General features: G+C 45.1%; 1 protein-coding gene across 8 annotated transcripts in view; it reads left to right on the top strand.

Annotated features, from left to right (window-relative positions):
* Nucleotides 1-22,370, top strand: part of IQGAP1 (IQ motif containing GTPase activating protein 1) — a 224,954-nt gene that overhangs the window by 83,341 nt on the left and 119,243 nt on the right. For 7 of the 8 annotated variants that reach the window (XR_007454151.1, XR_007454149.1, XR_007454150.1 and 4 more), the window contains exons 27-37: nucleotides 404-544; nucleotides 635-719; nucleotides 1,814-2,046; nucleotides 2,652-2,784; nucleotides 3,807-3,909; nucleotides 4,642-4,777; nucleotides 5,178-5,265; nucleotides 7,720-7,932; nucleotides 8,897-9,063; nucleotides 10,581-10,703; nucleotides 14,205-14,313. Coding sequence is in view for 5 of the 8 variants with exons in the window: in XM_049614186.1 (XP_049470143.1) it covers nucleotides 404-544; nucleotides 635-719; nucleotides 1,814-2,046; nucleotides 2,652-2,784; nucleotides 3,807-3,909; nucleotides 4,642-4,777; nucleotides 5,178-5,265; nucleotides 7,720-7,932; nucleotides 8,897-9,063; nucleotides 10,581-10,703; nucleotides 14,205-14,313 (1,531 nt within the window). In the remaining 3 variants the exon portion in view is untranslated. Of the gene's footprint in view, nucleotides 1-403; nucleotides 545-634; nucleotides 720-1,813; nucleotides 2,047-2,651; nucleotides 2,785-3,806; nucleotides 3,910-4,641; nucleotides 4,778-5,177; nucleotides 5,266-7,719; nucleotides 7,933-8,896; nucleotides 9,064-10,580; nucleotides 10,704-14,204; nucleotides 14,314-16,241; nucleotides 18,553-22,370 lie in introns of those variants that run through there. The other variant, XM_049614188.1, reaches the window with a different exon arrangement.

Below are 22,370 nucleotides of genomic sequence, written 5' to 3'. Positions count from 1 at the left end.
CTGGACTCTCTTCACCTGCTCACTTCTTTTCTTCCTTTGCTTTGCATTTGATCTTCTTTCCTGGAAGACAAGTTTTTCTCCCGTTTTCTTGAGTTCAGGTGTCCCTTCCTGTTGGTGTGTGTCTCCCACCAAACTAAGAGACTTGGGAAGCTGTCGTGTCTCATACCCTTTTTTTTTTTTTTTTTTTTTTACCCTAAGGGCATATCATAGTGCATGGCACATAGTTCTAGACACTCAGTTCACGGCTAGGACCTGGGTTCAAATTCTGGCCCCACTATTTATCAGCTCTATGAGCATGAGCAGCTTAACCTGATCTCTCTGGGTCTGTGAAAGACACAGTCCTGCCTCAGGCTGTTCCTGGCTGTTGGTCTAACGCATTTGGGGATGACTTTTGCTTTCCTAGCAAACTACCCTATGATGTGACCCCTGAGCAGGCTTTGGCTCACGAAGAGGTCAAGACACGGCTAGACAACTCCATCAGGAACATGCGGGCGGTGACGGACAAGTTCCTCTCAGCCATCATTAGCTCTGTGGACAAGATCCCGTGAGTGCCATCAGTTCTGACCCACCTAGGTCCCGTGTTACTGCCCTTCTGCTCCCCAGCTGCTCTCATTAAGTTTTGTCCATCCCACAGTTACGGCATGCGCTTCATTGCCAAGGTGCTGAAGGACTCGTTACATGAGAAGTTCCCAGATGCCGGTGAGGATGAGCTGCTGAAGGTAAGAATCTGAACGCTGGCACCGTCCTTGCCCGTTCAGGAGTCCTTTGAGGTAAAAGTTAGAAAACGAGGCCCAACCTTAGACCTTCAGGAAGTGCGTGAGCATAGTTTCTGGCAATAGCTCGCCATCGGTTGTGAGCTCTTGAAAGTAATTGTAAATAGTAAATGATACCTCTCTCAGTACCTGTAGAGTTGCTTTATTGTTTGGCACATAGACCTCAAACAAGTAGACAAGGTGGATTTTCCGGTCTTCAGATGAATTTCTCCAAGTCCTGTCTTTTTGCTGAAGAGTTGCTCCCTCTGCTGGTAGCTGGGTGAATGGCAGCAAGCACCATGGTTTCTGCTAAGGCTGTTACTGATAACTCTTTCTTACTTGGCTGTGCTCCTCCTTCCCCACCTCCCCTCACCTTAATCTGAACGCTTTTTTCTTCTCTCTCCTAGTTCTGTGCTTTCCTACAGTGAGGCCTCGATTCTAGACTTTCTATTCAGGTGAATTAAAATTTTTTTTTTCTTTGAATGAAACTCCAGGGGAAGTGCTGTGACTGTCCTTGAATCCTTCTGTGGAGGAGATGTGTGTTGAGTGACTTTAATTTCAGAGGCATGAACTTGTCCACCATTGAAGTCTGCAGCATGATGCTGATGGGGTTGGGCAGACTGCACTGTGCTCACTGGGTCGTTAGCTATGTCTGTCAGTTTCTCTGAACGAAAGCCCGTCTACGTGAAAATAAGCAGTAGTGCACGTGGGTGACAGCAACCTGTTTGCTGCCATGATATGTGAACAAAGGATGCCCTAAATCCCTTAGCAATAGACTTTAAGTCTGTCGTTTTTACCTTCTGAGTCTGCTCTTTCATTGTAGTGATTGTCAGTTCTGTCCTTATTTTCTTTTTCTCTGCATCCAACCAAGGGATGTTCGGTTGTTTTAGGTTCAGACCTTGAAAGAAAGTGTGTGTGCGTGCATGTGTGTGTGTGTGTGCATGGTGTTTATTTTTCCTTACAGGCCTGCCTTTTCTGGTTTTCTTTGCTAGCAAAATCATTTGTGCCTTACTGGGTGGAGTGGTTTTTAACACCCGTCTTTCTTCTTCGTCTGTTCGCAGATTATTGGTAACTTGCTTTACTATCGATACATGAATCCAGCCATTGTTGCTCCTGATGCCTTTGACATCATTGACCTGTCGGCAGGAGGCCAGCTTACCACAGACCAACGCCGGAACCTTGGCTCCATTGCAAAGATGCTCCAGCACGCGGCGTCCAATAAGATGTTTCTGGGAGATAATGCTCACTTAAGCATCATTAATGAGTATCTCTCCCAGTCCTACCAGAAATTCAGGTAGGGGCAAAGGAACAGGGTACTTGAAGGGTCCCGTGGGCATGTTTCTCTGTGTGAGCGTCTGGACAAGATTAAATACCAGAACTTAGCTTCCCCGGGACTCTGCCATATCGAGGGATACATGTTTGATGTGCTCAGAGCCCTTGGAGGTGATGAAGAGGGTTTTGAGCCGTTAAAACGTATTCCGCTGACATAGACTGCACTTAACATAAAAGCAGTAAATCCTCATTTGGCACGGGTTACTTTGCGCTCAGAGAAGAAGCGGAGAGTGCCTTTAATATTTGTAAGTTAAACAGCCGGTTGTGAGTTCAGGGCATCGTCTCAGAGATAAAGCTGGTTTGCCTAACAGCTTGGGTGTTTTCAAACTGCTTTAAATTATGGTTGAGCGGTTCTTGTGGGTGGAATTAAATTGGGTGGAGGGAGAAGTTGTTAAAACCACCCGCCCCAAGGCTGTGAAGCGAGCAGACGTGTGCAAGCTTCTCTACAGTCCGAGGCCTTGACTGGCTTCTCTTTGAACTTGTCGTTGTAAAGGTTTGTGGGATGTCCTCTCGCCAGCTTCTCACGTATGCGTCACTCGGGGGTCTGCCTCTTGCGTTTATTTTCAGACGGTTTTTCCAAACTGCTTGTGATGTCCCAGAGCTTCAGGATAAGTTTAATGTGGATGAATATTCTGATTTAGTCACCGTCACCAAACCAGTGATCTACATTTCCATTGGTGAAATCATCAACACCCACACTGTAAGTATTTTTTCTTTAATTACTTAATTTCATCGCTCTGTCCTTAATTTTAATTGTCTTCCCTAGATGCTGCTTACCGTCTCTGGAGAGCCAGATAACTCGCCTTCCTTTGATCTTACTGACTTCACGTCTTCCTTGTTTCTCTTTTCTTTGCATACTAACTGTATCTACTGAGTGTCTTAAAGTGGCCCCAGGCCCCCTGCGTTAGAGTCATCTGGGCTGATGGTCACAAATGGAGTTCCTGGTCCCCACCGCAGGCCTGCTGAAGCAGTCCCCACACGTGGGCTCCAGAGTCTCCATTGTGAGCGCCCATCTAGGGACTTGATAAAAAACTGTGTTCGCTGTTCCTTTGGTTTATCCTGGCCCTCTGTGTTATTTTTCTAACATCTAAAATACCCACTTTTTCCTCTGCGTCCCTTAGGTGCTCCTTTTATTCCCCCCAGATTTTTATAATTCATTCCTTTCCCCATTGAGGGTATATAGAACAGGAAATGAGGAAATACATAAAATGTAAAGGAAATTTCAGGTGATATCCCTGGGGCGTCCCCGAGGGTGATAGCGTCTTGAAGGCTTTGCTTGAGTGTCCGTGAGATGATGACGACATTGATCTGATGCACTTTTCTCTGAATTAAGAGATACTGTCTGCTGGACACATTAAGAGTGTGAATGGGAGTCACTTGCACTGGCTGTAGGGTACATTGATGCCTTTGGATATTAAAGTCGATGGGGTTTGTTACTCTCTTCCTGTGCAGGGTACATTTAAGTCCCTTCTATCCACAAGGTTAAGAGAGTGCCAGTATTTCCTTTCCACGCATTATCCATAAGTCATTCAGCAGAGGCCCGTGTGATGCTTTATATGTTATAGTTTACTTGGGTTAGTTTGCCGAGGATTGGCCTGTCAGTTCTTTGAATGTGGGAGCTTTGTTATCTGACCCCTTCTGTGCTGTTTGGCATTGTTGGTGAGGCTGAGGGCCGAGGGGCTGATGTTGTAAATGGACTTGACTCCTGGGTGTTCCACGCAGCTCCTGTTAGACCATCAGGACGCCATTGCTCCGGAGCACAACGACCCGATCCACGAGCTGCTGGATGACCTGGGCGAGGTGCCCACCATCGAGTCCCTGATAGGTAAAGCTCTGACCTAACTGCCCAGAAGGTGACAGGGAGGGTGACGGAGGGGTGCTGTAATTGCCACCTCGTCCGTTTCTGTACTGTTCCTGCTCCGAATGTACATTCGGGAAGAAAACAGATATGATTGATCCCTGTCTTTGAGGAACTGAAGTCTAGCGGAAGAGAGAATTTTAAATACATATTATACACATAATCCTATAACTATAAGTCCTATAAAGGAAATGAGCAGAATATTTTGAGAGGGAATTACCATATTATAATTACTGAAATGAGGGGCGCCTGGGTGGCTCAGTCGGTTAAGCCTCTGATTTTGGCTCAGGTCGTGATCTCGTGGTTTGCGGGTTCAGGCTCTGCATCGGGCCCTGTGCTGACGGCTCAGAGCCTGGAGGCTGTTTCGGATTCTGTGTCTCCCTCTCTCTGCCCCTCCCCCCTCACTCTCTGTCTCTCTCTCCTTCAAAAATAAATAAACATCAAAAAAAGTTTTTTTAAAAAATAATTACTGAAACGATTTGTCAAATATTTATGAAATTATTTTATTAGGGATCCTTTGCTTTTATCATTTGGCATACATTTCCTTTTATTTTTCAAAGGTATCCTTGCCACAGTGTACGTGTTGGCTTATTCAAGTATCTTCTTAGACCCACATTCTCTTTTCTTTGTATTCATGTCTCCTCTCCACTATCTCCTCCTTTGTTATACTGATCCTCTCTACTCCCCCCAAAACCACAGGAGAGAGCGCTGGCAATTTAAATGACCCCAATAAGGAGGTGCTGGCCAAGACAGAAGTGTCTCTTACGCTGACCAACAAGTTTGATGTGCCTGGGGATGAGAATGCAGAAATGGACGCTCGGACTATCCTGCTGAAGTGAGTATTGGAAGTGGGAAGAATGAGGTAAATCTAGTGCGGTGATCCCTTGACCTTGCCCTGGTGAACATGTCCGCTTGCTCATACCGGAAACCATCGTCTTGGCCTTTCAAGCCTGTCGTAATTCTGGTCGCCTTATCTATTATACATGGCACAGGACTTACCTGCCTCATTTCCTCAGTAGTAAGACGCTGAAGTGAAATTTATACCTTTGAAATCCTGACCCTGGTACCCACGCCGTCGTTGTCACGTAGATAAGCCTGAGGCCTCGGGTGCCTTGTGTTCACGGCGGCCCAGCGGGACCTCTCTGAGGTGGTGTGTGTGCTGCCGCTACTCAGGGCCATTCGAGAGGAAGTAGGACATTTGGTGACGTTTCAACCCTTCCCCCATCTCCTTTCAGCACGAAACGTTTAATTGTGGACGTCATCCGGTTCCAGCCAGGAGAGACCTTGACTGAAATCCTAGAAACCCCAGCCACCGCCGAACAGGTAAAACTTAGGGGTTTCACATACGACGACAAGGCACACGGATGCTCCCGTGACGAGTGCGTGCCAGGGTTGAGGAGGGGGGTAGCCGGGGGCTGGCAACGTGGGGCTGGACTGGAGGGCGGTGGTGGTGTGGGCCTGCTCAGAAAGTCGTTGGCTCCTAAACTGGCACGCAGATGCTCTGAGGGCAGAAGGCTCGTGGCATGTATGTGCGGCCTTGTGTGTGGCTTTGTGTTTTAATTTAACTGAGGCTGAGTCAGTGAGTCTGCCTAGTAATCAAGTGAATATTACATCCTTAGAATTTTGTTAAGTGCCTTAGTAGATAAAAGTACAGAATGTGGTTCTTAAACTCGGTGAACTCATGATCTACTTGGGGAAATGTGGTGTATATACCTGAAATAATTAGAAAACTATTAAAAATTGACTGTGCTGTTGGCTATAAAAATGCCAGAAATTGAGGAAAGTGGCCAGTGAGGAGCAAGCCATGAGGAAGAAGTGGAACTGGAGCCACACTTGGGAGGCGTGGATAGGATCTGGGTGTGCACGTAAGAGAAGAGGCATCTTGGGCCAGGGAGTCCACACAAACAGAGGCACGACGTGACCTGATGGACAGGATGGGACCAGACCGACTTATCTAGAATGCAGGTGTGGGTGAGGGTGAGTGGTGAGGAGTAAGACATGAGAACAAACTGTGTAGAGCCCGTGTTTGTCACTGGAGAGACACGGAGTAGAGAGCTTTTGTCACTCTGGGACCCTTTGATACTGATCACTTAGGCAGTGCTAGCCAAGCAAACAGGACTTGAGTAATCTAGGTCCGGGATGGACTCCCAGGCCCACGTGGTTGGGGGGGGGGGGCAGATGGCTCGGCATCGGGAGGGGATGATGGGGCACTTCGTGTTTAAGACCCCTCTTTTGTGTTTGTAAGATGCGACAGGTCAAGCCATTTGTTTCAAATTTTGAGCATATGAATTCTTTCCGATAAACGACAGTTTACTCAGAAGCCCAAATATAAAGTAGGAAAAATTGGAGCTACTCAGCACCAGGAATAGGGCTGGGGCCCTTGGACCCCACCCTCTGGGGCTCTGGGTTCCTGCGGGAATCCCTTAAGGCTGCACATAGGACTGTTTGAAAACCATTGTTTTAATGAAGTCTCAGCTTTTCGATGCTGTGATTGATTACTGACTAGCTGTGTGTGAGGGGCAATAAAGAATCATAACCAACACCTGCACCTTGTTTAACCTGGAAGGAAGTTTGAGTAGGGAAGGTGGAACCAGCCTTCAATGAGAGCCTACTGGTAGTTTGGTGGTTTCACCTGGGTTCTTTCATTTACTCCTCCCACTGTCCCTGTGAAGTGAGTCTTTTCATCCTTATCTTACAGAAGAGGCTAAGACCCTTGAGGTCACATAACTTGTCCAGGATTGTCTGCTTGTGGTGGCGGAACCAGTTTGGATCAGGTTCTTACGCCAGGGTTTATGTTCTTCACGTTGTGTGATGCGGGGTGGTCTTGACATTAGCAAAAAAGGGCATACCTGGAGAGGGGATCGCTCCAGTTTGGGAGGAATTACGAGCCATTCCAAATGTGAGCATCCTGGCACAAACAGTTCAAGATGCAGCACCAGAACCTTAGCCACAAAGATGTGGGATCCGTAGCATAGGGACGATCACTCAAGTATTGAGAGTGAACAGTCACAGAGAAACTACCAGGGGTCACTTAGAGGTACCAAACTTGTGCCCGGGGCAAGGAGAGAATGTGGAGGGTACAAGCAAGGTGATAGCTAAGAAAAGGCACTGGATTCGGAGGAGGGGTGGCGGATTGGCCATGAGGGCAGAGCTGTAGAGCCACACTGCAAGGAGCTAGAGAAGGAGGAAGACACCAAAAGAACGGGCCAGCAGCGTGAGCCATGTCAGGCAGGGACGTAATGGGCAAACGCTGAATGTCGACTGGGAAAGAAGAATCATCGGAAGGACTGCTCCAGATACTGGCATTCGTAGCACGCTTGAAAGCAAAAGGAAGCCTTCAACCTGATCCAGCCTGAACGAGGTGGCAAAAAGAGTCGGCAAGAATTTACCAAACGCTGGTGTTGCATGGGTGTGTTTTTAACATTCACCAATGAATGAAGCTGTGTTTCAAGTCAAATTCAATGGCTCCCATGTCTCAAAATGTGATAGGAAAAAAACGAGGGATCTTGTAGCCACTTGGAGCCCAATCTCCTAACCATATGTGAGAATCCGGGGAAGAAGCGCTCCGAGACCGTGTGACTTCATCGACACGATCTCTTCTAGGTGTGCTCTGTGCAGGTTCTCTGTCAGTTGTCAGAGGGCAAGTTTGTTCCCTCCGTTTCCAGAATGGAGTTTCAGGGCTATGTAAATTCAGTTGTGGATACGCCGTATAAATTCAGGTTTGGGATTAGTGTGGTAAACATGCCAGCAACTTCTTTTTCTTCTCTGTATCTGTAGGAAGCAGAACATCAGAGGGCCATGCAGAGACGCGCTATTCGTGATGCCAAGACTCCTGACAAGATGAAAAAGTCACAATTTGTAAAGGAAGACAGCAACCTCACTCTTCAGGAGAAGAAGGAGAAGATCCAGTCAGGTTTGAAGAAGCTAACGGAGCTTGGGACGGTGGACCCGAAGAACAGATATCAGGAGCTGATCAACGACATTGCCAGGGTACTGCTTGTGGGGGCAGTGATGGGCTGGCCGTGGACAAAGCTGTCTCCGGAGCTTGTGAAGAGACAGCAGCTGTTCAGATGACAACATGCCTTCAGGGCACAGGCAGATTAGTGTCCTCTCCGCTGGGGAATTGGTTCTGAGTTTCCCAACATGAGGACCTTGCTGTCCTTTGATGATTTACTCCGTGGCCTAAATCAAAAGGGAGAAGGCCCTAATTAGAGCTGCCTGTGTGTTAATTTGTCTTTGGCCTTAAAGAATTCCTCCAGATCTTTTTAATGATTACTATGAAATATAAATTCAGGTCACGTTGGTCATGCAATTCTTGATTTCTGTGAATCTTCACAAGTAAGGGGCTCTGGTGTAGGCTGAGAGCGTAGGTGTTTGCTGCTGGTAGAAATACCATGCACATCGGGGAGCTTGATCATTGACACAGTAAAATTATCTTTTCTTCCCTCTCCTGCCAACATACTTAAGAGGTTTAAGTCAGCTTCTCAGGTAAATTCTAAGAATGTGGAAGTCTGTAAAAGTAACAACATCTCCCAGGCGCCTGGGTGGCTCAGTCGGTAAAGTGTCCAACTCTTGATTTCACCTCAGGTCATGATCTCGCAGTTCATGAGTTCGAGCCTCGCATTGGGCTCGGTGCTAACAGTGAGGAGTCTGGTTAGGATTTTCTCTTTCCCTCTCGCTCTCTGCCCCTCCCCTGCTCATACACACATGAACATTCTCTCCCTCTCTCTCTCAAAATAAATAAACTTAAAAAAAAAAAAAGTAACACATTTCCGTACCTCTAGGTACGGGAGAAAAAAGTTGACGGGATCTGAATTTCTTTACTAAATTTTGAACTTCAGTTGCTTCCTGTTAAAGCCTGGTCATGCAAAGTGGGGTTAAGCACTAGTGTGGATGACTCAAGAAGCATATGATACTGATCATTATTGTCCTAACTTTAACAACTGTGTCTTAGGATATTCGGAACCAGCGGAGGTATCGACAGAGGAGGAAGGCCGAGCTGGTGAAATTACAGCAAACATACGCTGCCCTGAACTCGAAGGCCACTTTCTATGGAGAGCAGGTGGATTACTACAAAAGCTATATCAAAACCTGCTTGGATAACTTGGCCAGCAAGGGCAAGTGAGTATGTTTTGTAAAGAATCAACGTCAGTGGGGAAGGAAGGAGAGGCAGCTCGAGTGACCTTGGAAGTTTTTACTTTAAAACACGCTGGGTCTATTTATTGCTCTCATTCTTTTATCTTGTTTCTAATTGTTGGCATGATTTCCTAGATCCATTTGTTGTTGTGTGATGTAAATAAATAACGCAGGGGGTATTTCAAGGATGCTTACTTCTAAGCATCCCTTGTTCCAAAATATCTTCGTGGCCCTAGAAATGAAAGAATCATGGAAGGAGTTTAGTTACTGCTCCCCAAACCTGCATGTGCCTTCAGATCACTCAAGGAATATGATGGACATTTCGATCCTCTGGTCTCTCTCTACACCTCTTGGGGACAGGATCCCAGACCCCAGCTTTTTTCCCAGCTGTCAGGGAGGATCTGATGCAGCCTTCCTGGCACGGCCACAGCCAGCATCCTGCCCATTTTATAGGGAGGGAAACTGAGAACCCAGAGGCGTGAGGTGGTAGTTGCAGGCTCTGTCTGTAGGGTTGGTTTACTTTGTACTTCTCACTCTTCAGTGTAAGAATTTTCAAACCTAAGAAAGGTTGAGTGAACAGAACAATAAACACACACCCTTCACCCAGATTGACCTGTTTTTAACATTTTGCCACACCAGCCTCCCTTCTCTGGCTTGCTTACTCTTCTCCCTGCCCTCTGGCTGTCTCTTTCTTTCCTTCCCTGGAAGACCGAGGTGAGGCAGGGCTGATGTGCTGGGGTGAAAATCAGACCCACCTGACCCAGCTTGCAAAGCTGGCTCTTGTGACCTTTTGACGTGTCCCCATCGTTCTTCAAGCACTTACTGACTTTCTATTGTACAGTTGTAATTTCTATACGTGTTGTAGTTCCTTCCATAGCAGTTACTCCCTTTTATGCCGGTACCAGCGTTCCTGCCCATTCCTTGAGACCCTTCCTTTGGGAGTCCCAAATCCCTGGTTCTCATCTAGATCTCTATTCTTCCCTCACTTACTTTTGAAAATCCCTTTTATCTTGATTGTCCCGATCAAGAAAAGGTCTTAAGGTCTGTTTCTTTCTCCTTGTTCCCACTCCTCTGTATTTGCTACACTGGTTTAAAGTCTTTATAAAATTACTTATTCTGAGATATGTTTATTTTCTCCCCGCACAGCTGAGGGCCTTACAGGGACTCCTTTGGGGTTCAGTACAGTTCCTTTAGGGTAGCATTAGAGTGCTTCACACTTGTAGGTACTGAGGTGTTGAGAGGAACCTAGACAGATGACATGGCCTGTCAAATTTACATGGGTTTTCAAATACAGTTAAATTAAAGGCCCAAGCAATTTAGTGATGTTTCCACTGTTTTGCAAAAATATTACTCAGGCTAATCCTAACACTTACTGGCCCTTTTAGAATCCGTATGTTACTTAGGCTAGTGTAGGGGAAGTCTGTTTTCTGGCCTCCAATCCATGAATTACCAACAGACTTGTAGTTACTGATAGAAAGTGACGTGATGTGATTTTTTTGCAGGGTCTCCAAGAAGCCTGGGGAAATGAAAGGAAAGAAGAGTAAAAAGATTTCTCTGAAATACACAGCAGCCAGACTCCATGAAAAAGGAGTCCTTCTAGAAATTGAGGACCTGCAAGTGAACCAGTGAGTATTTTTTACTCTGTTCTCTATCTTGATTTTGTCTCTACATTGATCACATCTGATTCCCTTTATTTCTGGATGGTTGTTTTCATATCTTCTATTTACTTATATATCTATTTGGGGGCAGCATTCCCAATGCTCAGAGTTAATTTGTCTGTCATAGAAGGGAAATTGTTGTGGAATATTTGCCCCAAGCCATGTTTGCACCTACTTATGTTAGCCCCATCTTAATTTTTTTGCTCTTTACCTTTTTTCTTTTCTTTTTCTTTTAAATGTTTACTTATTCATTTTGGGAAGGGGGATCCCCAAGCAGGCTCCGCACCGTCAGCACAGAGCCCGACGTGGGGCTGAATCCCATGAACTGTGAGATCACGACCTGAGCCAAAATCAAGAACCCGATGCTTAACCAACAGTCCCCCAGACACCCCAGTTTTTCCTCTTTAAAGCAGGAAAACATTTTGTATTTCTCCTGTGTCTAAACCAAGAATGAATAAGAACAAGAAGAGGAGTTTACTTTATTCCACCTGAGACTAGGAATCAGGGCCTTCCCCTCATTCTCCTTCCTGGGAAGGGCCAGCTTGCTTTGTACAAGGTTCCTGGATCTGGCCTGGCTGTCATTAGCAGGCATTTATGGAGTACCTGTTCAGTCAGCCCTGTGACCGTACATAGCTGAGCTTTCTGATTTTGTGTCTGTTAAAACAATAACAACTTTGTTTAAAAAGAAAAATTTTTCTGATCCTAAGGTAATATGTATTCATTACTGAACTTTGGAAATTGCTAAAGCATAAAGAAAAAGAAAAAAAGCATTTATCATTTCACAAGCCAAAGATAGCCACTGAAGTAATTAGTGTATGTTCTGTGCCTCTGTTCACAGCAGATTATCTAACTTCCCACTTATTTATCTACCTATTATTTTTTTAATATATGTTGTGAAAATAGTCACATATCCAACTTTTTTCTCATTATATTTTGAGAAATTTTCACATTCTTTGAAAGCATCCTTTTTAATGGCCACACAATGTTTCATTATTGTAGTTGAAATTTAACCATTCACCTGTACGACATTTAAGTTGATTTTACTTTTTACGTTATTACACTTGCGGTATGTTTTTCTTTATATGTAAATCTTTGGTTTTACCTCTAATTATTTTTTTATGATGTCTAAAAATGGAATTTCTGGTCAAAGTATTAAAATTATTAAGTTATTATTATAAAAAGTACAAGACCTAAACTTTACCATCGTAACCGTTTTTAAGTGTGTAGTTCAGTAGTGTTAAGTATGTTCACGTTGCTGTACAACAGCTATCCAGAACCTTTTCATCTTAGCAGACTGAGACTATACCCACTGGACAACAGCTCTCCATTTCCCCCTCCCCCAGCCCTGGACGACCACCCTTCTACTCCCTGTTTTCATGTATTCGATGCCTCCAGGCATCTCGTATAAGCCATTGTCTTTTCGTAACTGGCTTGTTTCACTTAGCGCAGTGACCTCATGGCTCATCCATGTTGTGGCGTGTGACAGATTTCTTTTTAAGGCTGAATAAAATTCCACTGTACATATACGCACCGCATTCTGTTTATACGTCCGTCGGGGGACTTGTGGGCTGCTTCCACCTCGTGGCTACTGCGAACGATGCTGCTGTGAACATAGAAGTGTAAACGTCTCTTTGGGATCCTGCTCTCCGTCCTTTTGAATCTATACCCCAAAGCAGGATTGCTGGATCACATGGTAGTTTTAAGTTTTTGAAGAACTGCCGTACGATTTTCCATAGCAGATGAAAAAATTTATATATATATACATGTATGTATATATGTATATCGCCAAAGAATCTGCAGTAGTGTCAGAACTGTATATGGAAGCGCTTAGTTGTCTGTTTCTTTGCCATTATTGAATAGTAAAATAATTTTCAATGTTTTTGAATTCAGTAGTTAAAAGATAGTATCTGATTTTATTTTTTAATTTTCTAAAACATTTATTTTTGAGAGAGAGAGAGCATGAGTAGGGGAGGGACAGAGAGACAGACAGATGGACAGATTCCAAAGCAGGCTCCAGGCTCTAAGCTGTCACCACATAGCCTGATGCAGGGCTCGAACCCACGAACCATGAGATCATAACCTGAGCCAAAGTCAGACGCTTAACCGACTGAACCACCCAGGTGCCCGATTTTAAGTTTTTAAAGAGAGCTTTTTTTGAGAGAGAGAGCGAGCGTGTGCACAAGCAGGGGGAGAGGCAGAGAGAGAGACAGACAGACACACTCCCAAGCAGCCTCCATGCCTAGCAGAGCCCAACTTGGGGCTGGATCCCACAACCCTGGGATCATGACCTGAGCTGAAATCAAGAGTTGGACGCTCAATTGACTGAGTCACCAGGCGCCCCTAGTACTCATTTTAAAACTTGACATTTCTTAGAGTCTAGTTGAGTGTGTGTGTGTGTGTGTGTGTGTGTGTGTGTGAATCATGGCTTATTTGTATTTTCTCTGCTTGCTTTTCAGTTGGGGACCTTGGTGTTTTTGAGGTTTTTTTATGTGAGCACTTTATGCACCTTTCAAGTTTGTCTCACATTTATTGTCTTTTCTCTTCTTTTTGTCATTATTTTCTACTGTTCAAATGCCAGCCATTTTTTTGCCTGCCTTCTTTTCAATTTGCTATGATAGGCTTGGAAACCAAATAACAAAGCAAACTGGCTAAAATAAAATTGTTTATCACATGAAGTACCTTTAAGGAATGACCCCAGAGGACCTCCTGTCGAGTAAGATGTGCACGTTCCAGTGTGTGGATTTCATGACCTCTCTTACAGCTTCTCCGTGGCCTGTTTTGCATCATTCATGATTCTCGGCTCTGTTCCTAGTAGACGGGTTTGCTCCATAGTTGAGTTCTAGAAATCTGGGCTGATGTACTTTGATCACCCAGGGAACAACACATTCCCGCCTTCTTCCACCGCCATAACATTTCTGGGCATGTAACATGTTGAGAGTGAGTGACACCTTAAGAATTTTCAGCAGTAGCCGGTGTATCTTTGGCAACACTCGGTTCATTTATATCTGTAGCACCTCCTGTCATGGTTCTTTTTGTCCTGACCCCTTTTTCTTACATACTTCTGGTAATCCTCAAACATGCCTGCATTGATACACACGCCTTTCATCCCTCTCCTTCCAGGCCAGTTTTCTGTTGATTATCCTTTTACCGTTAGATTTCGGCAGTGGCCACAGGGAAGGCCAAGAATTCCTATGACGTCATGCCTTCAGAGGCCATTGTGGCATTCCTCAGTGGTTCCTCTTCTGTGGTGTGCGAGGGCTGCAGGGAGAGATTGCCGGCCTCTCCCCAGGTCTCTGAGCAGGTGGCACGTAGAGTAGCAGCCCTGTGCTCCTCCACCCGCAGAAGTACTTGGACCTTTATTCTATACCCCTTTTCACTCTTGAAGATTGTCACTCTCCTTTCTACATTTCATGGAATACTGTTCCCGAGAACGTAAAAATATACCCTTACGATGTTATGTTTCAACAGGTTTAAAAATGTTATCTTTGAAATCAGTCCAACAGAAGAAGTTGGAGACTTTGAGGTGAAAGCCAAGTTCATGGGCGTTCAAATGGAGACGTTTATGCTACATTACCAGGTGGGTGTGCGCCCGGCAGAACCGAGAACTCTGTAGGTGAGGTGGTTGTGCTCTCGTCGAGGCAGGGAACCCGTGTGGGGACGGCCGTGCACTGCGGCACTGAGCTGGGCTCCACACGGGAGGGAAGGAGCCCAGGGGCCCTGGGCTCTGGTGCCCCTGGTCTGTAGTCCCCAGAAAGGTCTGGCGGGTACGTACGTCTCCCAAAAGCTTTTACCTCAAGCTTCTATTTGTGTTGCCACTAAATCCAACTGGTACCTTGACCTTGAACAAAATGCTTAAGTGTTGATAGTAGAAAATTGTAAGCCTACTCAGTAGCTTGAAATCTTTTCTCTCATTTTGACTTGATACAGGTGCTTACCTGTATTTCTGACAAGGCATGTATAAATTGGATCTTTGTAAACCGAATCCCATTTTAAATTCGGAAAGAACTTTGCAGTGAATCATTTTATCACATAATTTTACCTAATTTTTATGTTGAAGTATCTCCGGTTTTTACGCGTGAGAAAAGCACCAGGCGCCACGAGGCCTCCCGGGCGCCGCCCCGAGTCCCGCAGCTTTTGTGTGTGTCCCGGTCGGTTCCGGCCCCTCCCCTCCTCCCGCCGCCCGCTGCTGCGCTCCGTCGGCCTGGCAGGCGCCATCTCTGCACACGCTGACCCTGCGTCCGCTCCTTTATTCCCCGTCGTTTACACGAGTGGTGGTGGGGGGGGGGGGGGGCTTTCACATGTGTTCCCACCTCCAAGCCGCAGCAGCCCCGGACGGTTCCTCCTCCGCCTCCATCGCCCGTAGAGATGCCTCCGTTGACTCGGTCGGCTCTTACCTCCCACCCCCAAACTGCGAGCTCCCCAAGGGCCCGTAGCGTGTCTTTGTTTCCTTCTCAATGCCGAGAGGCCCTCCGAACACGTTAGCCGAACAGAAGTGCGAGGGTCCTGTGAGGCCCGCGCTCTAGTGCTTACACAAACGAACATCCTGTTGTGCCTTCAGTCTCACCAGACCTGTGCGCGCCTCGGGTAGCGCGTTCACCCGCGCGCATTCACAAAGTATGGAGTGAGTGCTGGGTGCGAGGTGTCACGCCGGGTGGGTGACGCAGCAGGGCCTTCGTTCTCATGGAGCCGCTAGGATTTTTCCAGAAGATGAGTACGTTGATCTTTTGGGCGCTTCCGAGCTCTTTGACTCTTGCTTTCTCATCACCTCTGTTCTGAAGTTTATGGGCAAGACCCCTCAGGTTTCCTAAATTTGCTCTGGACAGAGGAGGGTGCTGGAAAAAGGGGCTTTGCACTCAGATCTGCCTCACTCCGGCCAACTCTGTACTGTGGGCGAATCATTGAGCATCTCTGAGCCTCATCTTTAAACTCGGGATAATCACACCTATAGGATTCTTACCAGGACTTAAAGACATTAACGTGTTTACATGATGATGAGCGCACAGTAGGCACAGTGCACATTTTGCCCTTTTCCCTCTTGCCTTCAGAATATAGAAGCTTTCTCACGTGAAATAGAAATTAAGACTCTACCATTGAGATGACATTGGTGGCCTTACCTTGTTTTCAATGATTATGTTATCAGAGACTGAAATGCCTTCACCCTCTCCAGGTGACCCATCGCTTAGACAAACTAGAGACACGTTATTGTAACTTTGAAAGAAGTATGTGTGATCAATGAGCCTGCTGCTTTTTCTTTCCATGTTTTGTGCGTTTGGATATGAACCGCACGAGTCCTTATCTCCAGTTGTACCAGAAAGTTCTGTTGACCAGTGTGCCCTGTTCCTCGAGCTCTTGGGGTGGTTGTGCAGTGGACAGGCCCGTCGTGGGGCACTTCTTTCTCTCACCATTTCACACCTGTCATTCCTCATTCCTTCTGGATCCCTCCCTGCGCTGTGGCGTTTCTTGTTCCACAGACTTGATTAACTGTCAGAGTGTTTTTCCAAACAGGACCTGCTGCAGCTACAGTACGAGGGCGTTGCGGTCATGAAATTATTTAATAGAGCTAAAGTAAATGTCAACCTCCTGATCTTCCTTCTCAACAAAAAGTTCTACGGGAAGTAACCAGTCGTTGCCGCCAGCCCAGAGGGAGGAAGGGAGAAGCTCCTCACGGCCGCCTTCCTCGGGTCCTTCTTTACTCAGTGGAAGCAGAGGCCAGCCCTCAACAAAGCCTCAACTCGATGCGCTCCCGACACCGCGTTTTTAGCTCTTCCCGCTCTCGTGGGATGCCTGCTGCCCATTTTTCATAGTGAAATTGTATTTCAGGCTTAGTCTGACCCTCCTGTTCCTTCATTTTCCTCTGTCACGTAGGAAAGAGTGGAACCCCCGCTAAAATCTCTCTCCATCGCTACGGTCCTCGAGGCTGCATTGCTATATCGTAAGCTTTGGTGTTTGTCTGAATCAGCAACAGGGTTGGTGGGATTTGATTTCTTATTATTTGGAAGCGGGAGCATCAGCGCTGGTGATACACATGCTTATAAGGCACACAAGTAAGATGTCAGGGCATCTAGAATTAGTAGGTTGTCGTTTAACGGTGAAGTTCCTTTACATTTATTTCCATCCCCGACGGTCACGTGGAAGGACACAGGGGCTCACTGGTCCTCCTGTTGTTGTCCTGTGTGTGCAAGAGCTAACAAAAGTCACTGTTCTGTGTTGCATGTTTCTAGCAAAGAGGAGATACGGTTTTTAAATTTCACCATTAAATTGGAGCAGTGCTGTTGGCATAGCTCTCTCATCGGTGGATGGGACACTCCCGCTGATAAAACCCAGCTCTCTAGGCAAATTCACAGTGCTCTGCGGTGCCCGCTCGACTCTGTTGGTGCACAGAGGTGGGCTCCGTTCTGGAAGGCATCCGTTCTGTCCCTATGGCCAAGGGATGGGCGAGCCCTAGCGTAGAATGTAATTGTCTTCAAAACTGTTTTCTATCTTGAGTGCCTTATTAAAGTGTAGATTTATTTCTTAAAATTGTGGGTGATAGGAATTTTGAAGATTTATATGCTTTAAAAGCCTTTAGAATACTGTAAGAGAAGGGTTTTTTTTAAAAATTGGCTTATCTGTATATCTGAACTCTTAAAACTTATAGCTAAAACACTAGGATTTATCTACAGGGTTGCAGGGAGATAATCCTGCTTTAGACAGACTTAGATGAGTCAAAAACGAAACCAACCAACTGATGTTAACTGGGTATTAACATCTTCTTCCCATTTCTTTCTCTTGTCCTGCTGCCCACACCGTGCCTTTATTTTAAGAGCTCCCGTTTTCTGGGTTTAGTCAGAAATAATTCAATTCTAAACATTGAATTTAGGAAGCTTTTGTTATCAGATAAAATGTCATATACTTAAAGCAACAACAACAACAAATTGTTTATCCGGGAAAATATATTAGAAATCATGCTACTACACCTCCATTTACCCCAATGTTTTGGTTCAGTATTCTTTGATCATAAAACATAAAGTTTAACAAAGTAAACTTACATGAAAAAATTTACTGCTGTATATTGAAAGCCAATAAACTGTTTCATTAATAACAAATTATGTGATGTGTCCCTGTTACAAATGGAAGCGTTGGAGATGTGTTTTTCACGGGAGACTGTTTACCCGGTCAGGCCCACCGTTGTGCAAATCTAAGTCGTCCGAGTCTCCGCACGCTGCAGGCCGGGGAGAGGTGCCGTGGCCGGAGACTCCACACCAGCCTGACCTTGTTTTCTACTGTATTCTGGAAGATCAGTTTTTAGGAGACCTTCTCCTCAGATCAAAAGCAGATACTGTTACAAGTAACGTCACCTCACAAACTGGGACCAAAGTTGTCAAGTCTTTTACCTTAAGAGGATGCCCATCCCAAATGTTTGTTGGGCCTCAAAGGCCACGTGCATGACAGACCGCGAGCAAAGTTTACAGCTCCCGTGATGAAATACGATGTGTCAACTATTCGTAAGGATTACAGGGCCCTTGATGCAACTTCTAATGCAAAATGGCACAAAATGCACTTGCAGATTTTGCTGGTGGCTGTGTAGAATTACGGTTACAACAGCATCGAGAGTGCCCCGGCTGAACTCAAGTCAGGCTCTGAAACCTTGTAGCTCTTCCTATTTCTACTTATTAGCTGTGGCGCTCACTGTCCCGTCCCTCCTCCTCCCACCTTGTCTTCCACCGGCTGTCGTGACATTTATCATGAATTTACTTCCAACGATTTGGACTGCCCATCAGATTGCTGCACACAATTGCCTTTGTATCTCTGTATGAAATAAAAGGTCATTTGTTCATGTTTGTGTTTATTTTTCTCAGTTTCATTGTTAGTAGTTCCTGTTCAACAGCGTTGACTAGAGCAAGATGTAATGATTGAAAACCACCACGGTCTCTCTGGGGGAGCCAACCCAGGTTATCTATCAGATATCTTTCAGAATTATCTGAAAGTGGTATTTAACATGGGAGTTGAGCCTTTTTTTAAGTAATAACTGCTTACAGTGGCCTGGACCTGAGGAGATCTGGGGGCGGGGAGAACACACAGTGTACCGCCTCTGATTGGCTGACGCTCAGAATCACTGGAGCCTTGCCGCTATCCTCTGAACCCCGCACACCGGGTGTGGGCACGCAGTCACAGGAGACCCCTCAGGGGCCTTCTCTGCTCCATCTGAGTGCCAGAGGGGGCTGGGGGAAGTCGCGTCCAGACAAAGTAAATAGCAAAAGGGGAAACAAGAAGTGGCTTCCTTTTAGGTAAAGCCCCAGGGGACAGCCTCACTTAAAAATGCAAATATGTGTATACGCATCCTGTTGTGTTTATAAACTGTGGCCAGACTCTACTGGGAAATTAGGGACTAGGAAAGAAGAGGAAAAACAGAATCATTCTCCAGTAAACCAGTGAAAAATGGGAGATGATGGCGTGAGGGGGACGGTGATGCCAGAGCAGGGCTCCCCAGCCAGCAGCCTCTGGGGGCGCCCCTGAGCCTCCACTGTCTCAGCCTCTGTCCTTGAAACAACTTCGGCTCTACTGTCCTCCTGCAAAGAAGCCAAGAGAGCTAGGTGCTTATCAAGACATAAGATGTTAAATAAGGAAACCACACAAAGGGAAATAGTAGGAAGGGAAGCGGGTACCCCAAGCGACACAGGTAGACGGCGCGTGTCCCCGGAGGCCTCTGCAAACCCACGAAGAATTTGGCACAGCTGCATCCCTCTGCAAATTTCAAACTTGACAGTTCCTTTTTTTTTTTAATGTTTAAATTACGAAGTGTACAATTGCCAACATACTGTGAGTTTCAAGATAAAAATTACTTCGCTTTTAACCTATAGAACAGAACCCCTGATCCTTTTTTTTTTTTTTTTTTTTTTTTTTTAACACTCAGTGCTCACCACAGTGAGTGTGGTCACATCTGTCACCATACCCTATTACAATCTGTACCCCACGCTGTACTTTCCGTCTCCATGACTGACTCTAGCAAGTTTGTACCTCTTAATCCCCTTCATTTTACCCACCCTCCCGCCACCAATCTGTTCCCTGTAAAAGTCTGATTTTTTTTCTCTCTTTATTCATTTGTTTTCTTTAGACTTCACATGAGTAAAATCATAGGGTATTGGTCTTTCTCGGATTTATTTCACTTAGCATAATGCCCTGTAGGCCCATCCATGTTGTCTCAAATGGCAAGGTGTCATTCTTTTTATGACTGAGTAATACTCCATTGTATATACACAGTATCTTCTTTATCCATTCGGTGGACACTTGGGTTGCTTCCATAGCTTGGGTATTGAAATAATGCTGAATAATTGAATAATGAATTCTGGGTTCTCTATTCTGTTTCATTGATCTATGTGTCTATTTTTGTCCCCCTATCCATTTTTTAAACTTTTTTTAAAAGTTTATTTTTGAGAGAGAGAATGGGGGAAGGGCAGAGAGAGGGGAACAGAGGATCTGAAGCGGGCTCTGCGCTGACAGCAGAGAGCCCAATGTGGGGCTCAGACTCATCATGACCTGAGCCAAAGTCAGATGTTTGACTGAGCCACCCAGGTGCCCCCCCCATCCATTTTTAAAGGTACAAAAAAAAGTTTAATTTTTTTTATGTTTATTTTTGAGAGAGAGAGCGAGCGAGTGAGGAGGGGGAGAGAGAGAGGGAGACAGAAAATCTGAATCAGGCTCCAGGCTCTGAGCTGTCAGCACAGAGCCCGCTGACATGAATTCATGAACTCATGAGGGGCTCGAACTCATGAACCATGAGATCATGACCTGACCTCCTTGTCAATTCAGACCTTCCATGTTTTTCCTCTTTAGACTCATGTTTCCATTGCACTTCCCTCAGATTTTTATCCTAACATTTAAAGCATAAGTCTTACTTTTTATTATTCTGTCACAATTATCTAAAAAAATAAAAATGTGTTTTATCTAAGGCTGTTAATGCAATCCAGGAAAATGTTTTGTCATTATAGTTCTTGTTAGTGTATATTCGATCCAAGTCATGTATTGTCTTGACTGTTGTAAAAGTAAGATATTTGAAATGCACTTCTTAGATAAATGAATTAAAAAAATTTTTTTTAAATGTTTATTCATTTTTGAGAGACAGAGAGCATGAGCAGGGAAGGGGCAGAGAGAGAGAGAGGGACACACAGAATCCAAAGTGGGCTCCAGGCTCCGAGCCGTCAGCACAGAGCCTGACGTGGGGCTCGAACCCACAAACTGCAAGATCATGACCTGAGCCGTAGTCGGACGCTCAACCTACTGAGCCACCCAGGTGCTCCTAAATGAAGAATTTTTTAATGAAAGTTTAAGAAACTTATGGATAAGTGTTACTACTTGTCAGAATGAGATAGAGGTCATGACCAATTCTCTTCCTATTTTTTATTTTTATAAATGTAAGCTCTGAGACTCTTTGCTGTCATAATAAGCATATGAAAATGGAAGATGTTTTGTTACAGTGATGTTATCTATTTGGGGGGACTCCTTAGTTTATCCTAAGAGTCTCAATGATTTGTAATAGATAATTAGAACATGATTAGGCCTTCCAATTTTGTTAAAAGCCAAAAAAATTTTACCTGGTGTGGAAAAGAATTTATTATTCAGTCATGAGACACACCATCCACTTTCTCCAGACTTGGGAAGTAGACAAGGAGCTTTACTAAGACTTTTTAATAACTATGAATTAAACTCTTAACCTTTTGACTTAGAGACAACTTATTTAATATGCTAAAGATGCTTGGAGAAAATGGAAGTATTTTAATTCTCCTTTACACTATAATTTTTAAAACTTTTTATTAGGGGCGCCTGGGTGGCTCAATTGGTTAAGCATCCAACTTCCACTCAGGTCATGATCTCATGGTTCATGAGTTCGAGCCCCATGTCCAGCTCTGTGCTGACAGCTCAGAGCCGGGAGCCTGCTTCAGATTCTCTGTCTCCCACTCTCTCTCCTCCTCTCCTCTCTTCTTCTCTCTCTCTCTCTCTCTCTCTCAAAAATAAACATTAAAAAAAATTAAACTTTTTTTGGGCACAAAAACAGATCAGTAGAACAGAACAGAAAACCCAGAAATGGACCCAGAAACATATGGCCAACTAATCTTTGACAAAGCAGGAAAGAATATCCAATGGAATAAAGACAGTCTCTTCAAGTGGTGCTGGGAAACTGGACAGCGACATGCAGAAGAATGAACCTGGACCACTTTCTTACACCAGACACAAAAATAAACTCAAAATAGATGAAAGAACTCAATGTAAGATGGGAAGCCATCAAAATCCTCTAGGAGAAAGCAGCCAAAAACCTCTTTGACTTCAGCCGCAGCAACTTCTTACTCAACACGTTTCTGGAAGCAAGGGAAACAAAAGCAAAAATGAACTACTGGGACCTCATCAAAATAAAAAGCTTCTGCACAGAGAAGGAAAAAATCAGCAAAACTAAAAGGCAACTGACAGAATGGGAGAAGATATTTGCAAATGACATCAGTTAAAGGGTTAGTATCCAAAATCTGCAAAGAACTTATCAAACTCAACACCCAGAATACAAATAATCCAGTGAAGAAATGGGCAAAAGACATGAATAGACACTTCTCCAAAGAAGACATCCAGATGGCCAACCGACACATGAAAAAATGCTCAACACGACTC

The sequence above is a fragment of the Panthera uncia genome (genome assembly GCF_023721935.1).
Source record: "Panthera uncia isolate 11264 chromosome B3 unlocalized genomic scaffold, Puncia_PCG_1.0 HiC_scaffold_2, whole genome shotgun sequence".
NCBI lineage: Eukaryota > Metazoa > Chordata > Mammalia > Carnivora > Felidae > Panthera > Panthera uncia.
Note: the sequence above shows the minus strand (reverse complement) of the source record. Positions and strands in the feature narration are given on the sequence as shown.